Source organism: Lissotriton vulgaris, chromosome 12 (genome assembly GCF_964263255.1).
Source record: "Lissotriton vulgaris chromosome 12, aLisVul1.2, whole genome shotgun sequence".
Taxonomy (NCBI): Eukaryota; Metazoa; Chordata; class Amphibia; order Caudata; family Salamandridae; genus Lissotriton; species Lissotriton vulgaris.
Genome location: NC_141700.1, coordinates 9,869,298 through 9,896,737, shown reverse-complemented (window position 1 = coordinate 9,896,737; position 27,440 = coordinate 9,869,298). Strand labels below are relative to the sequence as shown.

Sequence of the window (27,440 nt, the reverse complement as noted above, 5' to 3'; positions counted from 1 at the left end):
CCACCACATCACTCAGGGGCACCACCACATCACTCAGGGACACCACCACATCACTCAGGGACACTACCACATCACTCAGGGACACCATCACATTACTCTGGGACACCATCACATTACTCTGGGACACCATCACATTACTCTGGGACACCATCACATTACTCTGGGACACCACCACATCACTCGGGGACACCACCACATCACTCAGGGACACCATCACATCACTCGGGAACACCACCACATCACTCGGGGGCACCACCACATCACTATGGGGGCACCACCACATCACTCAGGGACACCACCACATCACTCGGGGGCAACACCACATCACTCGGGGGCACCACCACATCACTCGGGGGCACCACCACATCACTCAGGGACACTACCACATCACTCAGGGACACCATCACATTACTCTGGGACACCATCACATTACTCTGGGACACCATCACATTACTCTGGGACACCACCACATCACTCGGGGACACCACCACATCACTCGGGGACACCATCACATCACTCGGGAACACCACCACATCACTCGGGGGCACCACCACATCACTATGGGGGCACCACCACATCACTCAGGGACACCACCACATCACTCGGGGGCAACACCACATCACTCGGGGGCACCACCACATCACTCGGGGGCACCACCACATCACTCAGGGACACCACCACATCACTCAGGAACACCACCACATCACTCTGGAACACCACCACATCACTCAGGGACACCACCACATCACTCAAGGACACCACCACATCACTTAGGAACACCACCACATCACTCAGGGACACCACCACATCACTCAGGGACCACGCATCACTCGGGGGCACCACCACATCACTCAGGAACACCACCAGATCACTCAGGGACACCACCACATCACTCAGGAACACCACCACATCACTCAGGGACACCATCACATCACTCGGGGGCACCACCACATCACTCAGGAACACCACCACATCACTCGGGGGCACCACCACATCACTCAGGGACACCACCACATCACTCAGGAACATCACCACATAACTCGGGGACACCATCACATTACTCTGGGACACCATCACATTACTCTGAGACACCACCACATCACTCTGGGACACCACCAGATCACTCGGGGACACCCCCACATCACTCGGGGACACCCCCACATCACTCAGGGACACCACCACATCACTCAGGGACAAGGCCACACATCACTCGGGGGCACCACCACATCACTCAGGGACACCACCACATCACTCAGGGACACCACCACATCACTCGGGGACACCACCACATCACTCTGGAACACTACCAAATCACTCAGGGACACCACCACATCACTCAGGGACACCACCACATCACTCAGGGACACCACCACATCACTCAGGGACAAGACCACACATCACTCGGGGGCACCACCACATCAGTCAGGGGCACCACCACATCACTCAGGGACACCACCACATCACTTAGGGACACCACCACATCACTCAGGGACACCACCACATCACTCGGGGACACCACCACATCACTCGGGGACACCACCACATCACTCAGGGGCACTACCACATCACTCAGGGACACCACCACATCACTCAAGGAGACCACCACATCACTCGGGAACACCACCACATCACTCAGGGACACCACCACATCACTCAGGGACACCATCAGATTACTCTGGGACACCATCACATTACTCTGGGACACCATCACATTACTCTGGGACACCACCACATCACTCTGGGACACCACCACATCACTCGGGGACACCACCACATCACTCGGGGACACCACCACATCACTCGGGGACACCACCACATCACTCAGGGGCACTACCACATCACTCAGGGACACCACCACATCACTCAAGGACACCCCCACATCACTCGGGAACACCGCCACACCACTCAGGGACACCACCACATCACTCAGGGACAAGACCACACATCACTCGGGGGCACCACCACATCACTCAGGGGCACCACCACATCACTCAGGGGCACCACCACATCACTCAGGGACACCACCACATCACTCGGGGACACCACCACATCACTCAGGGACACCATCACATCACTCTGGAACAACAGCACATCACTCGGGCACCACCACATCACTCGGGGGCACCACCACATCACTCAGGGACACCACCACATCACTCGGGGGCACCACCACACATCACTCGGGGGCACCACCACATCACTCAGGAACACCACCACATCACTCACGAACACCACCACATCACTCGGGGGCACCACCACATCACTCGGGGGCACCACCACATCACTCAGGGACAGCACCACATCACTCGGGGACACCACCACATCACTCAGGAACACCACCACATCACTCAGGGACACCATCACATCACTCTGGAACACCACCACATCACTCAGGGACACCACCACATCACTCAGGGACAAGACCACACATCACTCGGGGGCACCACCACATCACTCAGGGGCACCACCACATCACTCAGGGACACCACCACATCACTCGGGGACACCACCACATCACTCAGGGACACCATCACATCACTCGGGAACACCACCACATCACTCGGGGGCACCACCACATCACTATGGGGGCACCAGCACATCACTCAGGAACACCACCACATCACTCGGGGGCAACACCACATCACTCGGGGGCACCACCACATCACTCGGGGGCACCACCACATCACTCGGGGGCACCACCACATCACTCGGGGGCACCACCACATCACTCAGGGACACCACCACATCACTCAGGGACACCACCACATCACTCGGGGGCACCACCACACATCACTTGGGAACACCACCACATCACTCAGGAACACCACCACATCACTCGGGGGCACCACCACATCACTCGGGGGCACCACCACATCACTCGGGGGCACCACTACATCACTCGGGGGCACCACCACATCACTCGGGGACACCACCACATCACTCAAGGAGACCACCACATCACTCAGGAACACCACCACATCACTCAGGAACACCACCACATCACTCGGGGGCAACACCACATCACTCGGGGGCACCACCACATCACTCAGGGACAAGACCACACATCACTCGGGGGCACCACCACATCAGTCAGGGGCACCACCACATCACTCAGGGACACCACCACATCACTTAGGGACACCACCACATCACTCAGGGACACCACCACATCACTCGGGGACACCACCACATCACTCGGGGACACCACCACATCACTCAGGGGCACTACCACATCACTCAGGGACAGCACCACATCACTCGGGGACACCACCACATCACTCAGGAACACCACCACATCACTCGGGGGCACCACCACATCACTCAGGGGCACCACCACATCACTCAGGGACACCACCACATCACTCAGGGACACTACCACATCACTCAGGGACACCATCACATTACTCTGGGACACCATCACATTACTCTGGGACACCATCACATTACTCTGGGACACCATCACATTACTCTGGGACACCACCACATCACTCGGGGACACCACCACATCACTCAGGGACACCATCACATCACTCGGGAACACCACCACATCACTCGGGGGCACCACCACATCACTATGGGGGCACCACCACATCACTCAGGGACACCACCACATCACTCGGGGGCAACACCACATCACTCGGGGGCACCACCACATCACTCGGGGGCACCACCACATCACTCAGGGACACTACCACATCACTCAGGGACACCATCACATTACTCTGGGACACCATCACATTACTCTGGGACACCATCACATTACTCTGGGACACCACCACATCACTCGGGGACACCACCACATCACTCGGGGACACCATCACATCACTCGGGAACACCACCACATCACTCGGGGGCACCACCACATCACTATGGGGGCACCACCACATCACTCAGGGACACCACCACATCACTCGGGGGCAACACCACATCACTCGGGGGCACCACCACATCACTCGGGGGCACCACCACATCACTCAGGGACACCACCACATCACTCAGGAACACCACCACATCACTCTGGAACACCACCACATCACTCAGGGACACCACCACATCACTCAAGGACACCACCACATCACTTAGGAACACCACCACATCACTCAGGGACACCACCACATCACTCAGGGACCACGCATCACTCGGGGGCACCACCACATCACTCAGGAACACCACCAGATCACTCAGGGACACCACCACATCACTCAGGAACACCACCACATCACTCAGGGACACCATCACATCACTCGGGGGCACCACCACATCACTCAGGAACACCACCACATCACTCGGGGGCACCACCACATCACTCAGGGACACCACCACATCACTCAGGAACATCACCACATAACTCGGGGACACCATCACATTACTCTGGGACACCATCACATTACTCTGAGACACCACCACATCACTCTGGGACACCACCAGATCACTCGGGGACACCCCCACATCACTCGGGGACACCCCCACATCACTCAGGGACACCACCACATCACTCAGGGACAAGGCCACACATCACTCGGGGGCACCACCACATCACTCAGGGACACCACCACATCACTCAGGGACACCACCACATCACTCGGGGACACCACCACATCACTCTGGAACACTACCAAATCACTCAGGGACACCACCACATCACTCAGGGACACCACCACATCACTCAGGGACACCACCACATCACTCAGGGACAAGACCACACATCACTCGGGGGCACCACCACATCAGTCAGGGGCACCACCACATCACTCAGGGACACCACCACATCACTTAGGGACACCACCACATCACTCAGGGACACCACCACATCACTCGGGGACACCACCACATCACTCGGGGACACCACCACATCACTCAGGGGCACTACCACATCACTCAGGGACACCACCACATCACTCAAGGAGACCACCACATCACTCGGGAACACCACCACATCACTCAGGGACACCACCACATCACTCAGGGACACCATCAGATTACTCTGGGACACCATCACATTACTCTGGGACACCATCACATTACTCTGGGACACCACCACATCACTCTGGGACACCACCACATCACTCGGGGACACCACCACATCACTCGGGGACACCACCACATCACTCGGGGACACCACCACATCACTCAGGGGCACTACCACATCACTCAGGGACACCACCACATCACTCAAGGACACCCCCACATCACTCGGGAACACCGCCACACCACTCAGGGACACCACCACATCACTCAGGGACAAGACCACACATCACTCGGGGGCACCACCACATCACTCAGGGGCACCACCACATCACTCAGGGGCACCACCACATCACTCAGGGACACCACCACATCACTCGGGGACACCACCACATCACTCAGGGACACCATCACATCACTCTGGAACAACAGCACATCACTCGGGCACCACCACATCACTCGGGGGCACCACCACATCACTCAGGGACACCACCACATCACTCGGGGGCACCACCACACATCACTCGGGGGCACCACCACATCACTCAGGAACACCACCACATCACTCACGAACACCACCACATCACTCGGGGGCACCACCACATCACTCGGGGGCACCACCACATCACTCAGGGACAGCACCACATCACTCGGGGACACCACCACATCACTCAGGAACACCACCACATCACTCAGGGACACCATCACATCACTCTGGAACACCACCACATCACTCAGGGACACCACCACATCACTCAGGGACAAGACCACACATCACTCGGGGGCACCACCACATCACTCAGGGGCACCACCACATCACTCAGGGACACCACCACATCACTCGGGGACACCACCACATCACTCAGGGACACCATCACATCACTCGGGAACACCACCACATCACTCGGGGGCACCACCACATCACTATGGGGGCACCAGCACATCACTCAGGAACACCACCACATCACTCGGGGGCAACACCACATCACTCGGGGGCACCACCACATCACTCGGGGGCACCACCACATCACTCGGGGGCACCACCACATCACTCGGGGGCACCACCACATCACTCAGGGACACCACCACATCACTCAGGGACACCACCACATCACTCGGGGGCACCACCACACATCACTTGGGAACACCACCACATCACTCAGGAACACCACCACATCACTCGGGGGCACCACCACATCACTCGGGGGCACCACCACATCACTCGGGGGCACCACTACATCACTCGGGGGCACCACCACATCACTCGGGGACACCACCACATCACTCAAGGAGACCACCACATCACTCAGGAACACCACCACATCACTCAGGAACACCACCACATCACTCGGGGGCAACACCACATCACTCGGGGGCACCACCACATCACTCGGGGGCACCACCACATCACTCAGGGACAGAAACCACATCACTCGGGACACCACCACATCACTCAGGAACACCATCACATCACTCTGGAACACCACCACATCACTCAGGGACACCACCACATCACTCAGGGACAAGACCACATCACTCGGGGGCACCACCACACATCACTCGTTTACTCCTTCCAGGTGTCACTTTCCAGACGGTCAGATACTCTCCCAGTGTTTGCAGACGGTCCCTGCTCTCCCGTGTGTAATATACTGATGCCTGTGTGTGTAGTTTGCAGGCGGCCCCTGCTCGCCCGCGTGTTATATACTGATGTTTGCAGCTAGCCCTGTGTGTGTAGTTTGAGACGGCCCCTGCTCGCCCATCTGTTATATACTGATGTTTGCAGCTAGCCCTGTGTGTGTAGTTTGCAGACGGCCCCTGCTCGCCCGCGTGTTATATACTGATGTTTGCAGCTAGCCCTGTGTGTGCACTTTGCCGACGGTTCCTGCTTTGTTTTTTGGGTGAACACTTTGCAGACATTCCCTGACACTCGCGAGAGCTGCACTTTGCAGACGCTCCCTGCTCTCCTGTAGCAGTTTCTCTGATTCACGAGTCTGGAATGTACATCTGATTGGCTCCTCGTCGACCAATGTCGGGTCGGCCATTGGCCACGCCCCGGGAGGGGGCAGGGCATTAAAACAAACACTATTACAATAAAAGCAGATTAAAGATCAGGCGGAGGAGCGGCGGCCGGAGGGTAAGGGGGGGCAGGGGCAGAGCCGGAGCTTAGGGGCAGGAGGGGACTGGGGCAGAGCGGGTGTTTCGTAGCAGGAGAGGGCTGGTCGGTAGATCGGGGGTCCCGGGCAGGAAGGGGCTGGTGGGGAGAGTGTAGGTTTAGGGGCAGGAGGGGCTTGGTGCGGAGAGCGTAGGTTTAGGGGCAGGAGGGGCTGGTGAGGAGAGCATGGTTTAGGGGCTGGTGGGGAGAGTATAGGTTTAGGGGCAGGAGGTCAGAGGGACTGGTGGGCAGAGCGGGGTTAGGGGCAGGAGGCCAGATGAGCTAGTGCAGAGAGCAAGGAGTTCAGAGGCATTAGGGGCTGGTGGGCAAGGAAGGGGTTCAGGTTCAAGAGGGGGCGTGGGGAGCAGGGGCATTGAGGGGAAGGGGGCAAGAGGGAGACGAGGTATTAAGGGGATGGACGGTCTTGTGGGGGGCAGCAAGTACAGGGGTTAAGGAAGGGGGTTTGAGAAACAAGGAGGCTGGTGGGGTATGAGGCGTTCGTGGGAGCTGGGGGTTGAGAGACATTTGGAGTGTGAGGGAAGGCAGAGGGTAAGGGGGTTCCTTGGTAAAGAGCAGAGAGGGCTATAAGGGCAGGAGGGTGTGCAGGGCCACTATGGGTGTCTGGGGCTAAGGGCCGAGCGCCATTAAGGGCTTGGTTGGTACAGTAGGTGGGGTGAAGGGATGGGTATGGCCCAGAGGGCACTCTGGGTCACAGTCCGTCCATCGGGAAGGGGGCCCCGGATGAAGACCCGGTGCAAGAGCAGGCCTGCAACTCCATCAACTGTCCCGAGCTTTACCCCTGGGGGGGGGGGGGGGTTGAACTGGATTGAACTGTCGTTGAGGTCGGGGATTACTGCTGTTTCTCAGGCCTGTGTTTGCCCTCGGTGTGTCTGTTGTTGCACGGGCATGTGATGGGATCTCTGCCTGTGGTGCTTGCTGTCTCAGACTTCTGTTGGTGGGGAGCTGTCTGCAGGGACCTGTGACAGATGATGTACTGTAAGCCCCCACCCGCCGCCCTAGTGACCTCCAGAGTGGCCCTTGGCACCCAGCACTGATATATTGACGTGTCTGAGCAGACACGGGTGCCAGGGCGGGCAGCGGTGCCACGGTGGTCCTAGGGGCTCTATGATCGCCCCCCACGGTTCGAGGGAACCAGTGAGGGTTCATGGGTCTGTGAACTGGAAATTACAGATTTTCATTATTCTGATCACTGTTCGAAGCAGCTATTGATCCCTGCAGCATTCAGCTGCTTGTGGGCCGGCAGGCGCTTTCTGCAGAAATGCCCCGGTTTTATAGTTTCTGCCCCTCGCTGGGGAAGGAGCACTGCACGACCATGCTCCCCCTTCCCTACAGGTAGTGTTAACTCGGACCTGCCAAGGGCTTGAGAGTAGGGAGCTGGGGCCCTTTGCCTCCACACTAACACGCCAGGACCCCACTGCTTCTCACAATCTCTCTGCATCCTCCATAGAGACGCTGCTATCTGGGGGATGCTGGGGGGACATGTGTCGCTTGTCCTGGACATGGATCCCTACCCTGGGCTCCAGGACTAGGATCGCCGGTCCACGAATGGGCTGCTGAGCCAAGTCTGAGGTCGTGGGGTCCATGTGTGCCCGCAGGCTGCGGGGTGAGGTCCTAGGTCCCTGGGTGGCGGCAGCTCCCAGTGGGAGTCCCTTCCATGGGTGGTTGCAGGTCTATGGGCTGGGCTCTGAGGCCGATTAATAGCTGCATATCTCGCGTATTAAGACATTGGCCCCATGGTTGGATGCAAATAGCATCTATGGCCCATGGATGGACTACACTTTGTGCCCCAAGGGTTCCTGCAGTGCTCAGGGGGAGGTCCTAGGTCCATGGGTGGCTACAGTGACCAGAGTTGGACTATGTGTTCCATTGGTTGCTGCAGGGCCCAGTGTTAAGCCCATTAGCCCATCGATGGTCGCAAACCCTACAGCTAGGATGTATGCCCTATGGGTGGCGTCATCATTACTATTGACTATAGGTCCTAGGGCATGGCTTCTAGGTTTGCTGTATGCTCTAGGGTGAGGCATCTGTGTTCCGGTATGCCTGTGAGGTCCAGAGTGGGTGTAGGCATTATGGTGATGTCTGTAGACTTCAGGGAGGCCTGTTCGGCCCTAAGGTTGGGGTTGTGGGCCCCAGAGTGGGTGCAGACCAGATGGCAAGGTCTGTAGACCCCAGGAGGACTCCATGCCCTATGCTGAGGTCTTTGCCCCGTAGGGTGGATGTAGGCCTTTCGGCGAGGTATGCAGGCCAAGGCTCTGGGGCCCAGCGTGACAGTAAGCCAATGGGTGAGGCCTGTGGCACTCAGTGCGACTCTATGCCTTAGTGTGTGACATATGGCTCTGGGGTGGGTGCGGGCCGTATGGTAAGCTCTGTGGGCCCTGGATGACTACACCCCAGAATGAGGCTTAAGAATGACAGGGCCTCTATAGGTCTTGGTTCGAGGGTTGGGGACTTAGGGTGACTGTGGGCACCGTGCCCCTGGAATGAGATCTGCCATTCCTAGTATGACAGCTTGCCCTAGGACGAGCCTTGTGCCTTCAGGGTGACTGTATGTTCTAGGGTGTGAGCTATAGCACAAACAATGTGTTCAGTCCTTATGGCGAGTCATATGGACTTATGGTTTGACTGCAGACCCCAGAGTGAGGCCTTTTAACCTCTCAGGGTGGCTGAAGCCCTCTGATGTGGGCACTGAGCCGCTACAATGAGACCAGCCACTTCCAAGGTGACAGCATGCCCTAGGGTGAGGCCTGTGACCACAGGGTGACTGGTTTCTAGGATGAGACCTGTGCATGCCCTGGGGTGGTGACTGCTGCCACAGGGTGGTTGTAATTCCTATGAGACCTACGCATGCCCTAGGGTGAGGCCTGTGGCCACGGGCTGAATGGTTTCTAGGATGATACCTTTACATGCCCTAGGGTGAAAACTGCTTCCACAGGGTGACTGTAGTTCCTAAGGTGAGACCTATGTGTGCCCTAGGGTGACCGTAGTTCCTAGGGCGAGACCTGTGGATGTCCTAGGGTGAGGCCTGTGGCCTCAGAGTTACTTTAGTTCCTGTTATGAGACCTATGTATGCCCTAAGGTAAGGCCTGTGGCCACAGGGTGACTGGTTTCTAGGATGAGACATGTGCATGCCCTAGGGTGAGGCCTTAGGCCACAATGTGAGATCGTATGTCCTAGGATGAGACCTGTGCATGCCATAGGGTGATGACTGCGGCCACAGGGTGGTTGTAGTTGCTATGATGAGACCTACGCATGCCCTTGGGTGAGGCCTGTGGCCACGGGGTGAATGGTTTCTAGGGTGAGACCTTTGCATGCCCTAGGGTGAAGACTGCATCCACAGGGTGACTGTAGTTCCTAAGGTGAGACATACGTGTGCCCTAGGGTGACCATAGTTCTTAGGATGAGACCTGTGCATGCCCTAGGGTGAGACCTGTGGCCATGGGTTGACCGTGGTTCTTAGGGTGAGACCTGTGCCTGCTCTAGGGTGAAGCCTGTTGCCACGGTGTGACCGTAGTTCTTAGGGTGAGACCTATGCATGCCCTAGGGTGAGGCCTGTGACCACAGTGTGACCGTAGTTCTTAGTGGGAGACCTATGCATGCCCTAGGGTCAGGCCTGTGGCCATGGTTTGACGTAGTTCTTAGGGTGAGACCTTTGCATGCCCTAGGGTGAGGCCTGTGGTCACGGTGTGACCGTAGTTCTGAGGGTGAGACCTGTGCATGCCCTAAGTTTAGGCCTGTGGCCACGGTGTGACCGTAGTTCTTAGGGTGAGACCAATGTATGCCCTAGGGTGAGGCCTGTGGCCATGGGTTGACCGTAGTTCTTAGGGTGAGACCTGTGCCTGCTCTAAGGTGAAGACTTTTTGCCACTCTGACCGTAGTTCTCAGGGTGAGACCTGCGCATGCCCTAGGGTGAGGCGTGTGGCCACGGTGTGACCGTAGTTCTTAGGGTGAGACCTAAGCCTGCCCTAGGGTGAGGCTTGTGGCCACAATGTGACCGTAGTTCTTAGGGTGAGACCTATGCATGCCCCAGGGTGAATCCTCTGGCCATGGGTTGACGTAGTTCTTAGGGTGAGACCTGTGCATGCCCTAGGGTGAGGCCTGTGGCCACGGCGAGACTGTAGTTCTTGGGGTGAGACCTATGCATGCCCTAGGGTGAGGCCTGTGGCCATGGGTTGACGAAGTTCTTAGGGCGAAACCTGTGCATGCCCTAGGGTGAGGCCTGTGGTCACCGCGTGACCGTAGTTCTGAGGGTGAGACCTGTGCCTGCTCTAGGGTGAAGCCTGTGGCCACGGTGTGACCGTAGTTCTTGGGGTGAGACCTATGCATGCCCTAGGGTGCATCCTGTGGCCATGGGATGACGTAGTTCGAGACCTGTGCATGCCCTAGGGTGAGGCCTGTGGTCACGGTGTGACCGTAGTTCTGAGGGTGAGACCTGTGCATGCCCTAGATTGAGCCTGTGGCCACACCATATGTGTTGTGGTCCCGCACTCCTTAGGTGTATTGATGTTCAAAATGGTACTCAAATTGTAACAAGTTCAGTGGTGCTGAATGTGTACACTCTCTCTGAGCATAGAGTTGCTTGACAATTATGGATGCGTGTTTCTTGAACACCAGATTCACAGCACATTCGCACTCCGTTGGCACTGTTTCCTCAATGTCATCAATAAAGTTCATTCAAATATTGTTCATGAATTAAAGTTGCATTTATTTCTTTTTCTTGCTTGTTATTTCAATCATAACATTCCTTTGTGGGTTTAAATCTCATATTTTTATGCCCGATGCATTTCGGGCTGAGCTCTTCCTCAGGGGACTTCTAATCTTAGTAATCCTCCAGAGTAAGCGTACTTCCTATGTGCATGTCCAATTGTCACACGTGTATCCGCTCTGTGCGGACCTCTCTCTTCCTCGAACTCCTTTTCATATTCTGGTGTGTGGCGTTCTGCCCTAGGGTGAGGCCTGTGGTCACGGTGTGACCGTAGTTCTGAGGATGAGACCTGTGCATGCCCTAGATTGAGCCTGTGGCCACACCGCCATAGTTCTTAGGGTGAGACCTGTGTGACATGGGGTGACGTGGGTCTTAGGGTGAGACCTGTGCATGCCCTAGGGTGAGGAATGTGGTCACGGTGTGACTGTAGTTCTTAGGGTGAGACCTATGCATGCCTTAGGGTGAGGTCTGTGGACATGGGGTGACGTGGTTCTTAGGGTGAGACCTATGCATGCTCTAGGGTGAGGCCTGTGGACATGGGATGACGTGGTTCTTAGGGTGAGGCCTGTGCATGCCTAGGGTGAGGCCTGTGGACATGGGGTGACGTGGTTCTTAGGGTGAGACCTATACATGCCCTAGGGTGAGGCCTGTGGCCATGGGGTGACGTGGTTCTTGGGTTGAGACCTGTGCATGCCCTAGGGTGAGGCCTGTGGCCATGGGTTGACTGTGGTTCTTAAGGTGAGGCCTGTGCATGCCTAGGGTGAGGCCTGTGGACATGGGGTGACGTGGTTCTTAGGGTGAGACCAATACATGCCCTAGGGTGAGGCCTGTGGCCATGGGTTGAAGTAGTTCTTAGAGTGAGACCTGTACATGCCCTAGAGTGAGGCCTGTGGTCACGGTGTGACCCTAGTTCTGAGGGTGAGACCTGTGCATGCCCTAGGTTTAGGCCTGTGGCCACGGTGTGACCGTAGTTCTAAGGGTGAGACCTATGCATGCCCTAGGGTGAGGCCAGTGGCCATGGGTTGACTGTGGTTCTTAGGGTGAGGCCCGTGGACATGGGGGGATGTGGTTCTTAGGGTGAGACCTGTGCATGCCCTATGGTGAGGACTGTGGCCATGGGGTGACGTGGTTCTTAGGGTGAGACCTGTACAGCCCTAGTGTGAGGCCTCTGGACACGGGGTGACCATGGTCCTTAGGGTGAGACCTGTGGACACTGGGTGACCATGGTCCTTAGGGGGAGACCTGTGACCGTGCAGTTCTTAGGGTGAGACCTCTGCATGCATAGGGTGAGTGAGGCCTGTGGCCATGGGGTGACTTGGTTCTTAGGGTGAGACCTGTGCATGCCGTAGGGTGAGGCCCGTGGCCATGGGGTGACCTGGTTCTTGGGGTGAGACCTGTGCATGCATATGGTGACTGTAGGTCCTGGAGTGAGGCCTTTGGCCCACAGGGAGGGTGTAGGCTCGAGAGCAGGGTCCGTAGTCCCGCAGGGTTACACTAGGTCCCTGACGTGCCCTGCCCCTCCCTCATTGCTTCAGTCTCCGACGTTCAGCCGCCCGGGGGTGGTACTTGTGGCTTGGGGGGGGGGGGTGACCCCCGTTAAGATCCTGGTCATGTTCTAGCTCTGATCTTTGTTTCCTCGCTTGTAGCCCTGCCTGCCCCTCCTCCTACCTCCGGACTCCTCGTGGGCTGCGGATCATGGACGCCCCCTGAAGGGTGGCACGGGGGGGGGGGCAGGCTGCGGCTCCGGGGTGGCAGGTGTGCCAGCTCACACCCCTTGCTCTCCCTGTAGTCTGCAGGTACGGGGTGCCATCTGAAGGGTGGCACGTGCGACCCCCCCCCCCCCCGCCCCCCCTGAGCCGCTCTGAGAAGGGAAGTGATACTCGGGGAGGGGCGGGGGGATGAGCTGGCAGATGTGCTGTGCTGGCAGGGGTGGGTGTGGGGGCAGAGGCTGCAAGTGACTGCTTATTCAAATTGCCACTTTTGGTTTTCAGAAAAAAAACTTCCCTTTTCCTGCTAAGCTTTGCATGCAAAGGCCCCGAGTCTGCAGGTACCCGCCTCACTGCACCCCCAGAGACAGGTGCATGGGGGGGGGGGATTGGTGTAAGTGCCCCCGCCTCCGTCTCCCATGATAATGGGGCGGAGGTCTGTTTGTTTTTATTGCTGTGCGGCGCTGTTCGCTTTATTGTGCTCCTTTGTGTCTTCACCTTCAGAAAGCCCCCCCCCCCCCCGCCCCCAGGTTTAGGGCCCGGGATTGGCTCTTTATGAGGTTTAGGATCTGGGGGTAGGCGCCAATTCCACCTGCTGCTCTAGGGGCCATCTCAGACCGCACCCACCCGCCCTGCTTTTCGATTCTAGGCCCAGGAGAGCCCCCGCCCCCACCGCACTGGGGGTGGAGAGCGGGCTGCCTGGCCTCGAGGCAAACGGTGCAGTGTCTTAGCCAAGCTGGTGCCTCTGGAAGCATTTGTAAAGCGCCCCCACCCCGCCCGCCACGCCGTAGCTGAGGTTCTGAAGGCCTGCTGGGGCTGGGTTAGAGTCACTCGCCTTCTTAGCTCGTTTGTGAATGACTGCTAGGGCTGGGGTAGAGTCACTCGCCTTCTTTGCTCGTCAATGGTTGACTGCTAGGGCTGGGGTAGAGTCACTCGCCTTCTTTGCTCGTCAATGGTTGACTGCTAGGGTTGGGGTATAGTCACTCGCCTTCTTAGCTCGTCAGTGGTTGACTGCTAGAGTTGGGGTAGAGTCACTCGCCTTCTTAGCTCATATGTGAATGACTGCTAAGGTTGGGGTAGAGTCACTTGCCTTCTTAGCTCGTTTGTGAATGAATGCTAGGGCTGGGGTAGAGTCACTCGCCTTCTTAGCTCATTTGTGAATGACTGCTAGGGCTGGGGTAGAGTCACTCGCCTTCTTTGCTCGTCAGTGGTTGACTGCCAGAGTTGGGGTAGAGTCACTCGCCTTTTTCGCTCCTCAGTGGTTGACTGCTAGGGCTGGGGTGGAGTCACTCACTGCCTTTGTTCGTCAGTGGTTGACTGCTAGGGCTGGGCTAGAGTCACTCGCCTTCTTAATTCGTTTGTGAATGACTGCAAGGGCTGGGCTAGAGTCACTCGCCTTCTTAGCTCGATTAGGAATGACTGCTAGGGCTGGGGTAGAGTCACTCGCCTTCTTTGCTCGTCAGTGGTTGACTGCTAGGGCTGGGGAAGAGTCACTCGCCGCCTTAGCTCGTTTGTGACGGCCTGCTGGGGCTGGGGTAGAGTCACTCGCCTTCTTAGCTCGATTAAGAATGACTGCTAGGGCTGGGGTGGGTAGAATCACTCGCTTTCTTTGCTCGTCAGTGGTTGACTTCTAGGACTGGGGTATAGTCACTCGCCTTCTTAGCTCGTTTGTGAATGACTGCTAGGGCTGGGGTAGAGTCATTCGCGTTCTTAGCTCAATGAAGAATGACTGTTAGGGCTGGGGTAGAGTCACTCGCCTTCTTAGCTCGTTTGTGAATGACTGCTAGGGCTGGGGTAGAGTCACTCGACTTCTTAGCTCGTTTGTGAATGACTGCTCCTCCATGTGGTCTATCAGTCTTGGGTGTGTCACCTGTGGTCTACAGATGATCCTGTGCAAGCGGTACAGTGGTCGCTGTATCCACGGCTCCGCCATGTATGTGGTCTATCAGAGCCCAGTGTTTGTCAGCCATGGCCTGCCGATTACCTTGTCTTACAGGTACACGAGATACCTTGGGTGCTTTATTCACATCTGAAACAGATTTTGGAGCTTTCCTGGTATGCAATGTCTGTTCACCTGGCTTCTAGGTGCTCTTCTCCTATGTGTCCTACCTGTCCCCGGGTCTATCTACCACAGCCTATTGATGACTCTACCGTTCAGCTTCAAGAGCAATGGAGTTTGAGCTACCCATGGTTCCCCTTGGAAGTTTCCATCAACTACAAACTCAATTATAGAAGGTCCTCGAAGACACCTGTTCGCCTGGGTTTTGCGACTTTGCTCTTCGATCTCCTGCTCCTCCTTTAGGCTTTGTTGTCATGTTGAGGCCACTTCTCATGTTCTCCTGGCACTGTTCACCCCTGCCAGACACTCTGCAAAACCTGGGCCTTGCAGCATATATTGCATTTCTCCACCCCCTCCTAAATGCACACTGTCTAAAAGTGTTCTGAGGACCCTGCATGGTGGTTAGAAACTCTTTACTGAACTCCACCCCCCTCCCCCAAGAAAAATAAATGACAGACTCACTTTTTTAGTTGAGTTTTTGTTGCCAAGGAAACTGGAACCAGTTGGCTGACTTAGAGGACCAACCGGCCGTAACAAAAGTGTCCCCCGCCTAGGAAAAGGAATCGGGGACCAGCAGTGTCAAGGTCTTGTATTTGGATTCCTGTGCTTGCGTGCCTTTGCATGCAGGTGTGTGTGGGAGGTGTCTGGTCTGTGGGCAGGTAGAGGTGGGCCACGCCTGCTGCATGGGGTGTCTGAGTGCTCTGAGGGTGTGGACATGCTATGTCTTTCCTTATACTGGTCGCCCCTATTTATGTGTGCAATTTAGTTAGTAGGTCCCAGGTCAATGTATTGTCTTGAATTGCCGCCATGGTACCTGGCTTCGGCGCGACACCCCCAACCCCCCCTTCTTTCACCAGCACCAGGTAAGGTACATCCTGTAAGTCTGGTCAGGACTGCATTCCGTCCAGTGTTTTGCTCAAATTGTCGCAGATCAGGTTCTTCCCCCTGCAGCTGGTGTGAACTGGCCGGGTATAGAGGAGGGCCCTTGATAAGATTTGTTTAGGGATTGGTTGAAAAGATGCAAACTAAATAATATGTTGAAGAATCCAGTGATGAATGTCTTCAGATTTTATTTTTGTTAATTTTCCTGTTAAGCATGTTTTATCCACACTTTTAGAATTAGCAAGGTGCACACGACTTGGTGTCTGCCCAAACCTTCATGTCGGCGAAACTGTCGGCGACAGGTGCCAGTGTTATCACCCCTCTCAATATCAGCCATTTTGTAATCGTCGGAGTGGTGGCGAGGTAAATTTGCCATTGTGTAATCAAAGTGGAGGTTAGGTAAATTGTCTTTAGAGCCATGATACATCTATTATTTCAAGGTAGACCATCTAGCGACTCACTTTTGAGCTAATCTTTGGCCAGCTTCCTCCCCGGGACGCTTGTTCTTTTTAGCTGTGCCTCTTGGCAGACCTATCAAATGGCTGAACGGAACCCGGTGAATTCCCCGCTTGCGTTCTCGACCATTGATAGTGCTCTCCATCATGGAGGTGATGTCAAGTGGCTTTTGAAGTTCATGTTGCAGCTCGGTCCCATAATGTGATGTTTCAGCCCTTCTACTGAGGCTGGGCTCCTGCTGCTTCCTGGCTTGTAAGCGCTTGTTGTATGAATGCTGTGGTCTGCTGAATCATCATTTAATTGTGCATTGGGAGGATGCTCAGACATCTAGATTAAATAAATCCTGCGAAAGAAAGTAATGGAACCTAAGAACAAGTCTGGGCAATCAAGATGCAGATCTGAAGCAGCCACAGCGAACCTGCGCGGTGGCGGTGCCAGCAGTCTACACTCGACAGCATGTCTTTGTGGTTACGTTTTGGATTGCTGTCCGCAATTTCGGCCCTGGCTTGTGAAATAAGGGTAGGAACCACATACTAATTTTCTACTTGCCCGCTGCCATCCCATTGAACCTTTTTTGTATGCGATCTGTGCAAGGGTTGTGTTGGGCCTAGGGTAAGCCCTGGGAATGTTCCTGCGAGAAGAAAGGGCACTTTCTGGTCTGTATCTTAAGGCTAGTCTTTGGCTAGGAAACCTTTTTTCCGGTTCTTCATAATCTGGGCTGCATCTAAGGCCTGGAGTGTGCCACAGCCGGTGCGTGTTCCACTTTTTAACATCTATTTTCGCGCCCTGACCGACCTGGTTGAACGCTGCGGTCTTACTTTATTCTACTTTGCGTATGATACTCAAATCATCTTCTCTCTATCATCTGCTCAGGATCACTATTCTGTGTCCTTGATTTCCTGCCTGGCTCAAGTGATCTCACGGATGAACAGCAACTTGTTGAAACTTAACGGAGATGAGACTGAGGCTGCTGGTACTTCGAAAGAACCCGTCCATGTGGGGACCACAGCACTGACTGTGCACTATGGGAGATACCTATCTCCTGGCCCTCAAAGTCGGTAATCTTGGCTTTTTAGTAGACACTAAGCTTTCCATGAAGCCTCAGGTAGCAAAGGTATGTGCGACCTGGTTTGCGACCCTGATACGGCCACTGACCTTTATAGGGATATTCCCCGTTTCTACCCAAAGAACTGTCATCCAGGCACTTATTAGAATACAGCAACGTTTTTTATTTGGGGGTTGGCAAGGCCTCCATGAAACGTATGCAGAACGTGACTGCCAGCCTGATTTACAGACTGCCTAAACATGCATCGATTATATTTCTCCTCCATGAGCTTCACTGGCTCACGTTGGAGAAACCCATCAAATTTAAGGACTTGTTCGACGTCTACAAAGCAAGGGCAGGGGATGTCCCTTACCGTATTACTGGCCTGATAGTTTTATCAGCCTGTTTGCTCTCTGCGCTCCAGCAAACCTCCCTAAACATTGTTCCTAGGATCAAACTGGTTCGCATAGGAGGTCGTCCCTTGGCCCCAAGCTCCCGAATACCTGAGATTCTGTACTTCGCTGACCACTAAAGACTTGGATGTTCTGAACTAGCTTGTTCTTGCCGAACCCTATTTGTTACTAAAAGCGCCGGGAAACCCCGAGTGGGTAGCCGTAGCGCTGTATAAGCATCTTAACAGCTAGGGCACAGGACCAGGGTCTCTCCTTGTGAGTGAGATGGGTGGAGAATCCTAACTCCAGGCTGTATGTGTCATTCAGCCATGGACTGGATCCTAGGAAATTCTGAGGGTGCTGGGACCTTTTCTAAGAGTAGTCTACATACATGCCACGCTGCATCCTGGGGCTGTACTAGATGAGACTCAGTGTGAGCTGTCAATGGCCTCTGAACTGAACCCAAGGGCCATCCCATCCTCTAGCTTGGAGCGCAGGACGCAACAAACCTTTTTCCATTTGATTGTTTGTGGTGTGAACTGGACCCCGGAGTGAAGGAAGTTGTCGATTCTCACTGGGTGTAGGATGGGCTCGCATGACTCCAAATGTCACCATGTTATAAGTGACACCTTCAGCCTGTCCTGGCTTTTCAGTCAAAGCACTTGGTGGTCGGGTGGGAGGGGGCTGGGTTGGTGGCAAAGAACGAGGCTGTCAATACAATATGTTGAAGGGGCCGCCTCTGTTTGCATCTTCCCTAAACCCTACAAAAACCTTCAGTGTAATCCCCTGCAAATTACTTCTTTTTAACCAAGTTGCATATTGCAGGTGTATTAGCTGCCCGCCCATTTCACCCTTCCTCTCCTCCCACCCCTGACACACCTTTAATAGAAGCAAAACAGAATGAAATAACTGGATTAGCTGTTATGTGGTTGAGCAGGTTTTAGATCCGCACGTTATGTTTTACAAATGCACCCCACTCCTAATCCTCTGAATGTACTTGGTTCTGGCAATTTTTCTATATCCGAGAATCTCTCCTTGTTTGAGGAACTTTCATGCTATACAGTGTTGTTTCAACTGGCTTCTGGCTGTTTTTCTTCTATGTGCTGTTGCTGTCACCCGGATTCCAGTAGCGTTGCTGCTATCTTTGTCGCCAAGCTTTTTTTTCCATTTGGTAGTTTTTATATAGCTCTTCAAAAGCCTGTTGAAAACCCAAGCGCTTCAGGGTGGTCAATTCAAGGGCATCCTGTTGTCAAGGATGGCTGGTAGCATGCTTGTTTGTAGTCTGGCTTGAATGGGAAGTGCGAGTAGAGTGTGGGACATGAGGTTACGAGCAGCGCTTGAACCTTTCAGATTGGCGTGAAGAAGTCATGTAAGATGATATGTTATCTGCAGCACCCCAATCTCTTCCTCTGCATAAGCCTGGTCTTGACTGCTCTCCAGAACTGAAGCTGGCTGTGGATTTTCTTCATTGTTGCCTGGAGTGACTTTTAGAGACTGGTCATCTGGACCGAGAAGCAAGTGCTGCTGGTGCCAGATTCCTGAAGGAAGGGATGGTCCAGAGCCAATCTAGTCTGGAACGCAGTGGGAGCAGTGTCCTGGTTTTACTTTGGAGGGGGGGTCGCAGCAGAAAGCCAGGTGGGAAATGCAGAGAGGCTTTGTTGAGGTATGTTTGGCCATCAGTAACTAATGTATAGCTGTCAGAGCTGGATATATGAAGCCAGGTAAGTATAGCCGTAGCCTGGCAGCTACATTCTGGAGTATGTGCAGTAGGAGAGGGGTCCCCCTGGTACAGCCTGGTAGATGTGACAGGACTAGGGCGTTAGGGGCCGGAACCCTGCGAGGGAATCCTAGATTACTGAAGATGCGTCACCAGGCTTCCATGGTGTGGATGGTACTTTTGATCACTTGCTTTAACCGAGGTGCTGTGGGTGGGCTGGCGTTCATGGTCCTTCTGAGGTTCCTCACCCCCATGGCAGTGGTTTTAGATGTCCCGAATTTCCCTAGGCCTGGTAGCAGTAGGATGATGCTTTACGCAGTCACCACAGGTGAGAATCTCTTTGAGTTACAGGTAGCAGGCACAGGTTTACTTCTTGGAGGTACTGGTCCAGGGAGCACGAGTCGAGGTTTGTTGGATTTTCCAGCTCTGAGGTGAGCTGAGTGTCGCCTGTAAAGATTCACTTGATTGTTGAGGTTCTTTGCAGCACAGAGATAAGCTTTGAAGAGGAGACCGTGTGAAGTCTTTGTGTAAAGTAGAAAGACATTCCTTCCACGATGCTACAGACTTTGTAGTATTATACATTGATGCTGAGTTCTGCCTGGTAGCAGGAGTGCTATGGCTCTGTGTCGACGGTGACCATGTGGTGACTGAGGAAGATCCATGTTACTTCCTGGCCCAAACCGATTTGGTGGTCGAAGAAGAGGCTGTACTCTTAAAGTGAAGCAGCGAGAGAGATAAAGGCGGGCACTTGGGTCTAGGCAAAGGTGGGTGCTTGGGTCTAGGCAGAGGCTGATCCTTGCATGAGTGATCTCTTGTAAATGTAAAATGTCAAGGCTTTAGCTCTTGGAGCTAAAGCCTTGACCAAAGAGTTCATGGTGCAGTTCAAGGTCCTTTTGATTAGCTCCGCCTTGAAAAGACTTCATGAAATGTAATATATGATTCATCTGCAAACATTTTGGAATATTCTTTTGGAACTTGGCCTGCTGACTGTTGAAGAAATACAATAATAAATTGCTGATAATGGTATTACTACCAGACGTTCCTTTCCATTTTGCAATTTTATATTGAGGATTGTGGCCAGGAGCTGTGGGCTACGGAGAGATGCACGTCTTTGGAAATTTTCAAGAAAAGTAACGAACAGTGACTATAGTGCAGACTTTACTTTGTCCTCACTGCCTTGCGTTTGGTACAGTATATTTGCGTCACTCTAAATTTTAGACCTAATGGGAAAATATATAATTTCTTGTAGAAATCTGTGAAACCCGCACTCAAACGCTTGTTGGGAGGGAAGATGGTTTTCCAATGAGGCATTCCCTCTTCCCTCTTCCCCCTTCTCGGAAGGGAACGGTCCACCTTCCCACTACAATCGTTTTTGCCACAGGGTTTGCAGCCCTGTCTGCGAACTGTATAAAATGTGATGGGTCTAGCTCTTCAGCCCTGAAAGTCTGTTCAATTCCAAACACACGTAATAGAAATCCTCAATTTCCTCTCCGGTAAGGGTATATTTTCAGTTTAAACTCAGTGAAAAATGGCTGAATAGGTTGACCGCAGATCTGGAAAAGCACATTGATGTAGCTGGTCTCTGCACATACCAAGTTAAGTGCCAATATTTCCTGTAGTACTTGGCTTTCGCTCATTGTCATCTGCCTATAGAAGCTAAAATTGAGAATTAATATTTAAGGACCTTTCCCCAAGCCCCCTGCCAATTACACTTTTTAACCCGTACTGTACCCCACCCCCTCACAACGTGCAAACAAAATTGAAAAAATGTAAGTTGATGCGTCTTTTGAGAAGTTCTGTTGAACTGCTTAAGAGTTATCAGCAAGACAAAATAAATGATTTTGCTACTGTAGTGACCATACAGCTGTAACTGGAGGGATCAAAGTCACCACCTTTGTGGATATTGCGAGAGGATAAACTTTTTTTTGGGTTTGGCGCAGACACGGTTACTACAGTAAATAGAGTAGCATTTGGCCAGCCTGGTAGGAAGAAGGTGTAAGGAAGAGATTTATGCATGAAGAGTGGAATGTGGCTATGGAAAAATACCCTTATGTTGAGGATACAAGAAAGAAATAGGGACAGGATGTGGCTAAAGGGTTCGCACTTCGCTCAAATCCCCACAAAAGTTTTTGACATTTGGGGTCTTGATGTAGAAGGATTAATGTTACATAAATCGTTTGGCAATTTAGGTGAAAGAAAATCCATTAGGAGACGGTGAGACAAACTGCAGTTTAACTTGGGTCTGTGAGTACAGGGTGAAGGCTTTGGAGCGCTCTCTTTCTTTGGGGAACGTTGTCTGTTTGAGTTCCACGAGCAATGGGAGGTGCAGCCAGTTCTTTCCCGGTGCTGGAGCACTGGGAGGGCTCTTCGCTGTCTTGCAAGATAGAACATCATCATAAAATAGGTCGACCTAGCCGAACTGAAGTGACAAAGATATAAGGAGACTGGTGCCACAGATTCTTTAGGTAGAACCAAAAGAACTTGCGGTGAGTGTTGTAGGAACCTGGAAGTAAGCATGGCCCTCAGTCCTTTTTTCAGGCCCTTCTGCTGATATATTGAATTGCACCCTGTTTCTGCTAGTAAGAAGGGGCCTGGCAGGCGCACAATTCTCATGGCCGCGTCACAGCCTCGAGGGAGTGCACCCCAGGGTTCATGCAGACTTGGGTGGGTTGTCCGTGCTGCAGGAGAGTCTTCGATGTTATGCTGGGGTGCAGTCTTTCATGTCTCTTTGTTTCTCCCTGTCCATAGGTGTGAAGACCTGGATGTGCCCTCCTCAGTGGACCTTCTCTGGCTGCACTCGGCAGCGGTGCAGTGACCTGCTACGGAAGTACTGAGCAGAATTCTGGGGACACCTGGAGTTAATTGAGCCACTGGTGGCCATGTGCAGGACTCTTGCCACAGCTGAAAGAAGCCCCTTCAGGGTGTGATTGAAGCCGCTGCTGGTGGCACCACTGGTCCTGCAGACTGCTCTGCTCCTTTGCTGCTCCCATTTCTGGAGTTAGTCCGCTCCTGCCACATGTGCACATGAGACACCTGGGCCTTCCTCCGCTTGCTCCTGTGGTGGCATCAAAAGCTGGAAGAATAAGGGAGGAGGAGGCCCAGGCCGTGCGGCAGTGCCAGCCTACTGGCCGCCCCCGAGCCATGAAACTACAAGCAGTGATGGAAAACCTGCAGAGACAGCAGCGAGCCCGGCTGCAGCAGGAGCTTGAGGCGCGCCAGCAGCAGGAACTGGAGACAAGGCAACCGCAGCAGGAACTGCAGGCCCGCCAAGCGCTGCAGCAGGAACTGCAGACCTGGCAGCAGCAGCAGGAGCCACAGTCTAGACACCTGCCAGCGCAAGAACTGCAAGCTAGACAAGTGCCACAGCAGGAGCCGCCGGCTAGACAAGTGCCACAGCAGGAGCCGCCGGCTAGACAAGCGCCACAGCAGGAGCCGCCGGCTAGACAAGCGCCACAGCAGGAGCCGCCGGCTAGACAAGCGCCACAGCAGGAGCCGCAGGCTAGACAAGCGCCACAGCAGGAGCCGCAGGCTAGACAAGCGCCACAGCAGGAGCTACAGAGAGAACAACACGCGCCTCGCACCAGCCCTTCCTCCGCTAACCAGAACTACTCCCAGCCCGGCCACCCTGGGGGGCTGAACCTTTCCCTCGGAAGCAGAGGGGCCTCGGATGAGTGTGAGCCAGAGGCGGTGCGTATCCAGCGTGCACAAGTGGCCGCCTTAGCTGCTATGAGGGCAGCTGCTGCAGGACTCAGCCAGCAGTCCAGCCCAGGGGTGTCAGAAGAGAGCCTTGGCTCTGAGGATGACGAGCAAGACAGGGACTCCTATGCTGAGGACCGCTTACAGGACGGGGGGTCCGAAGAAGACGAGGACGAGCGGTAAGTGCAGGGCCTAAACTGGGGCGGAATGAGGGTACAACTCAAATTGCAGCATAAATCATGCCCACTGTGCCGCCTACAGAATCTAAAGCTGCACCGCACCATGCAGTCTCAACTCTTGCTGCAGCATGGAAACCTCACAATAGCCCTGTGGAGGCATTTAATTTATTTGATGTTGTACTGCGTCATCACACTTGAAATGGTGACCTACCACTTATCACCAGGATTGCATTGGCTCAAATATCATCTCAGCGGAGTCCATCATTGTGAATGTTCACTCACCTTGATATTTTGGGAGCCCTTGTCCTATTTTGGGATATTAATGTTGGTCAGTGTTTCGGGGATTGCTTTTTTTTTTGATAATCAATTTTTATTGACTTTTCCAATACTGAGAAAAAAAGAAAGGCAGCCAAGAAATACAAAGTATAGAAAAACTCATCACCTTTGGACAATAGGAGGCACAAGCCAAAGAAATCGTCCATGAGCACAATGTGTCCTGTAGAGGGAAAAAACATTTGTAGGAAGGAGAAGCTGACACAGACTTCAAAACAGTAGATGTTACCACTTGCCCCATATCTTCTCGAACTTTTCATGCCACCCCTGGCCTCAGAGGCGTTCCTCCGGAGCCGCACAGCAGTCCACCCCCCTGCGTCGTTTCGGGAGTTGATAATGTGAAATCCATCCTTTTTGATTTGTTTTTGTTGCACACCAAAGCAACTTTGACGTAGCTACAAAGCACTTCTTGAGCAGGGGAGGGAAGCTCAGAGTGCTGATCAAAGGTGGGTGAACGAGACACTAAAGTTGACGAAGGGTCATGGTGTTGGGAATTACCCATATGTTGGGGACCCCGGAGTCCATAAATATTTAAGTCATAGACTAGACACCATGTCATTACAAATATTTGTAAGGAATGCCTCCCTCACCACCCTGTGTCACGCTTATTGGCCACCCACGCTCTCCAATGCAGACAGGCCCCTGCCTTGGCAGGGAGTGCTTGTGCATGAAGGTGGGGAATGGTATCCTAGTAGTGGAAAAGCAGCGAGATGGTTAAAAACATGCAGGATGCATGGGAATGGCTATTGCTCCTGCATTTAGTGGATCAACATGTTTCAGCCGGAAGAACAGGGTCAATGGCTTTCGCCAGGACAGATATCCCTACTTTTCAAGTCTACAAACAATCCAGAATCACCAAGCATACTCCCAATCCCCACTTTTCTGTTCCTGTTGGAGATAAGTTTGCTTATTCAGTAGATCTGAGAGGTCTCTAGAGTGAGCTTAGGAGAGCCGCATGGATGAGTACGACTAGGGGAGTCTTGGAGTCTTGGAGTCACACATTCGTCAAAGCTCTCCGCCTGCTGCTGCTCCAAGATGGTCACCTGTGTCTTACCAGTGTCCGCTTGACACCCAGGGCTGTGTGTGAGGCCATTCCTTACAAGTGTTTGTAATTCCCTGGCCATGTCTATTTCTTAGACATTAATGGATAGTTCGAGAGGCTTGGTCCCTTTGTAAACTCTTGTCTCCTTTGCCTTTTTCATGGTAAAACTTTCTTTCCTTGACGACCCCCCACTCCCCTCCCCCCTTCACTAAGGGGATTATAAAAGACTTTCAGAGTTGGTCATTCTAGAACAAAAATGTGCCAAGGATTTCCCTTTGCTCTCTGAGGTGGCCGATGGAACACTAATGGCAGCAGTCACGTTATTGCTTAACTAGGAGGCTATATTTAGAGTCTTATGCAAAAGGATCCTCTTTTTTTTTTTAAAGAAACTTTATAAAATTTTCACAACAACTTGAGCGATCATATACAGAATCCTTCAAGATAATATCCATCGACTTATTCTCACTTCACACATTCGAGCCCCAAGCACTTAGCACAGTTGAATGCACTTTACATGGCTTAGTATCATGTAGAAATAGGGTTGACACCAGCACCAACGTTTACATACTATTGTCACAATCGGACTCACTAGTCTGTTCTCTACCTAACCCAGCTGGATTCAACAATTATCTAAATAACTCTCTCCAACTTGCTATGTCCTCCTCCAACTTTTCGTCCCTGCAGCAGGCCTTCATATGCAGTTCCTCTGCAGTAACCACTCTCCCACATCTCTCATCCAATTCACAAAAGAGAGGGCCCGCTCACCCATCCAGCAAATGGCAACCCTCCATTTAGCCAGCACCAGCGATAGTTGTAGTAATATTTTCCTCTTCTTGCGTTGCGGTACCAACCCTAAAAGGCACTGCTCAGGCATAGCTTCCAGCACGATTCCCACCCTTCCACGGAGCCGCGCTACATCAATCCAATACTAATGAACTTATGGATATTCCCACGCCAGATGCATGTACCCCGCATGGGCTCCATGACATTCATGCGAACCGGAGGAATATATACGATGGAGCCTCGCCAGAGTCATGTACACCCGTTGCAAGAAATTATAGTGCAGCAACTTCAACTGGGCATTGCAAGACCCCTTACACGTTAGCATGCATACTCTCACCAGCAACAGCACCTGCAAATCCGCCGTCCATGCATCCCACGCTCTAAGAGCCAAAGATCCCGGTTCCGCCCTCATGGCCTTGTACAACAAAGACACCAATCTGCGCCCACCGCCACATGTTAGCAATATATCCAAAGTCTCAGTGTTCTTGGGGCATATCTGGATACACGGGCCATGTCACATTAGCCACTTCCATCAGGCCAGCACATTGAAGATGTTGCCCCTGTCCCAGGCCAAACCCTTCACACGCCTGTTCGAACGTAAGGTAGGTGTCATTAATATATACATTTGCCAATACCATGCAGCTACCCTCTCTCCGTGCCTGGAAAGACATGTTCTCCACCATCCTGCGCACAGGGACTAACTGCCAGATGTACAATTCCAGATGGAAGGGAGCCCGCCCCAGCACTTAGTCCACAGCTTTCTGCCACAAGCAGGTCGTTTGCCTAACCACATACGTCAGCTCTGCACTCGCCCCAGCACGCTCCATCAAAATCACAGGGAGATCCTTTGGCTGCACTCGCCCGGCAAGTAAACGCTTTTCCCAATAATCACCCTCATCCAACCAGCATGCTGGAGGTGCGCCGCATAATAATAAAGATCGAATCTGGGTACTCCCAGTCCTCCTCTTACCGCTTCTGAAGTACCCACAGTGCAACTGTACTACGCTTTCCTGTCCAAAGCAGGGTCAACAGGAGAGGATTCATTTGCTGAAATTCTTTCGCTGGAATCGGGCACAACGCATTCTGCAAGGCATATAGGTATCTCGGCAGCATCACCATCTTTGCCACAGCTATTCTACCCATTAGGGACAGCGGCAGCGTATTCCAAAATTCAACGGAGTGCCTCAACCACCGTATTCATATTTCGTTGGAACAACTTGGCATCCTCATGAGACACCTGCACCCCTAGGTATCTAAAATGGCCTGTCTCCCATCTCAATCCCAGGCTAGGCAGCTCCCAGCCTCGCTTT

The 27,440-nt window shown here is 53.4% G+C and overlaps 1 protein-coding gene across 1 annotated transcript in view; it reads left to right on the top strand.

The window, feature by feature from the left end:
* The first annotated feature begins 6,975 nt into the window (after positions 1 to 6,975).
* The window catches only part of ARID3A (AT-rich interaction domain 3A), a 201,293-nt gene continuing 180,828 nt past the window's right edge, over positions 6,976 to 27,440 (top strand). Inside the window, exons 1-2 of the mRNA XM_086946719.1 lie at positions 6,976 to 7,099; positions 22,846 to 23,972. Coding sequence (XP_086802845.1) covers positions 23,122 to 23,972 — 851 coding nt within the window. The 5' untranslated portion in view covers positions 6,976 to 7,099; positions 22,846 to 23,121. The remainder of the gene's footprint in view (positions 7,100 to 22,845; positions 23,973 to 27,440) is intronic.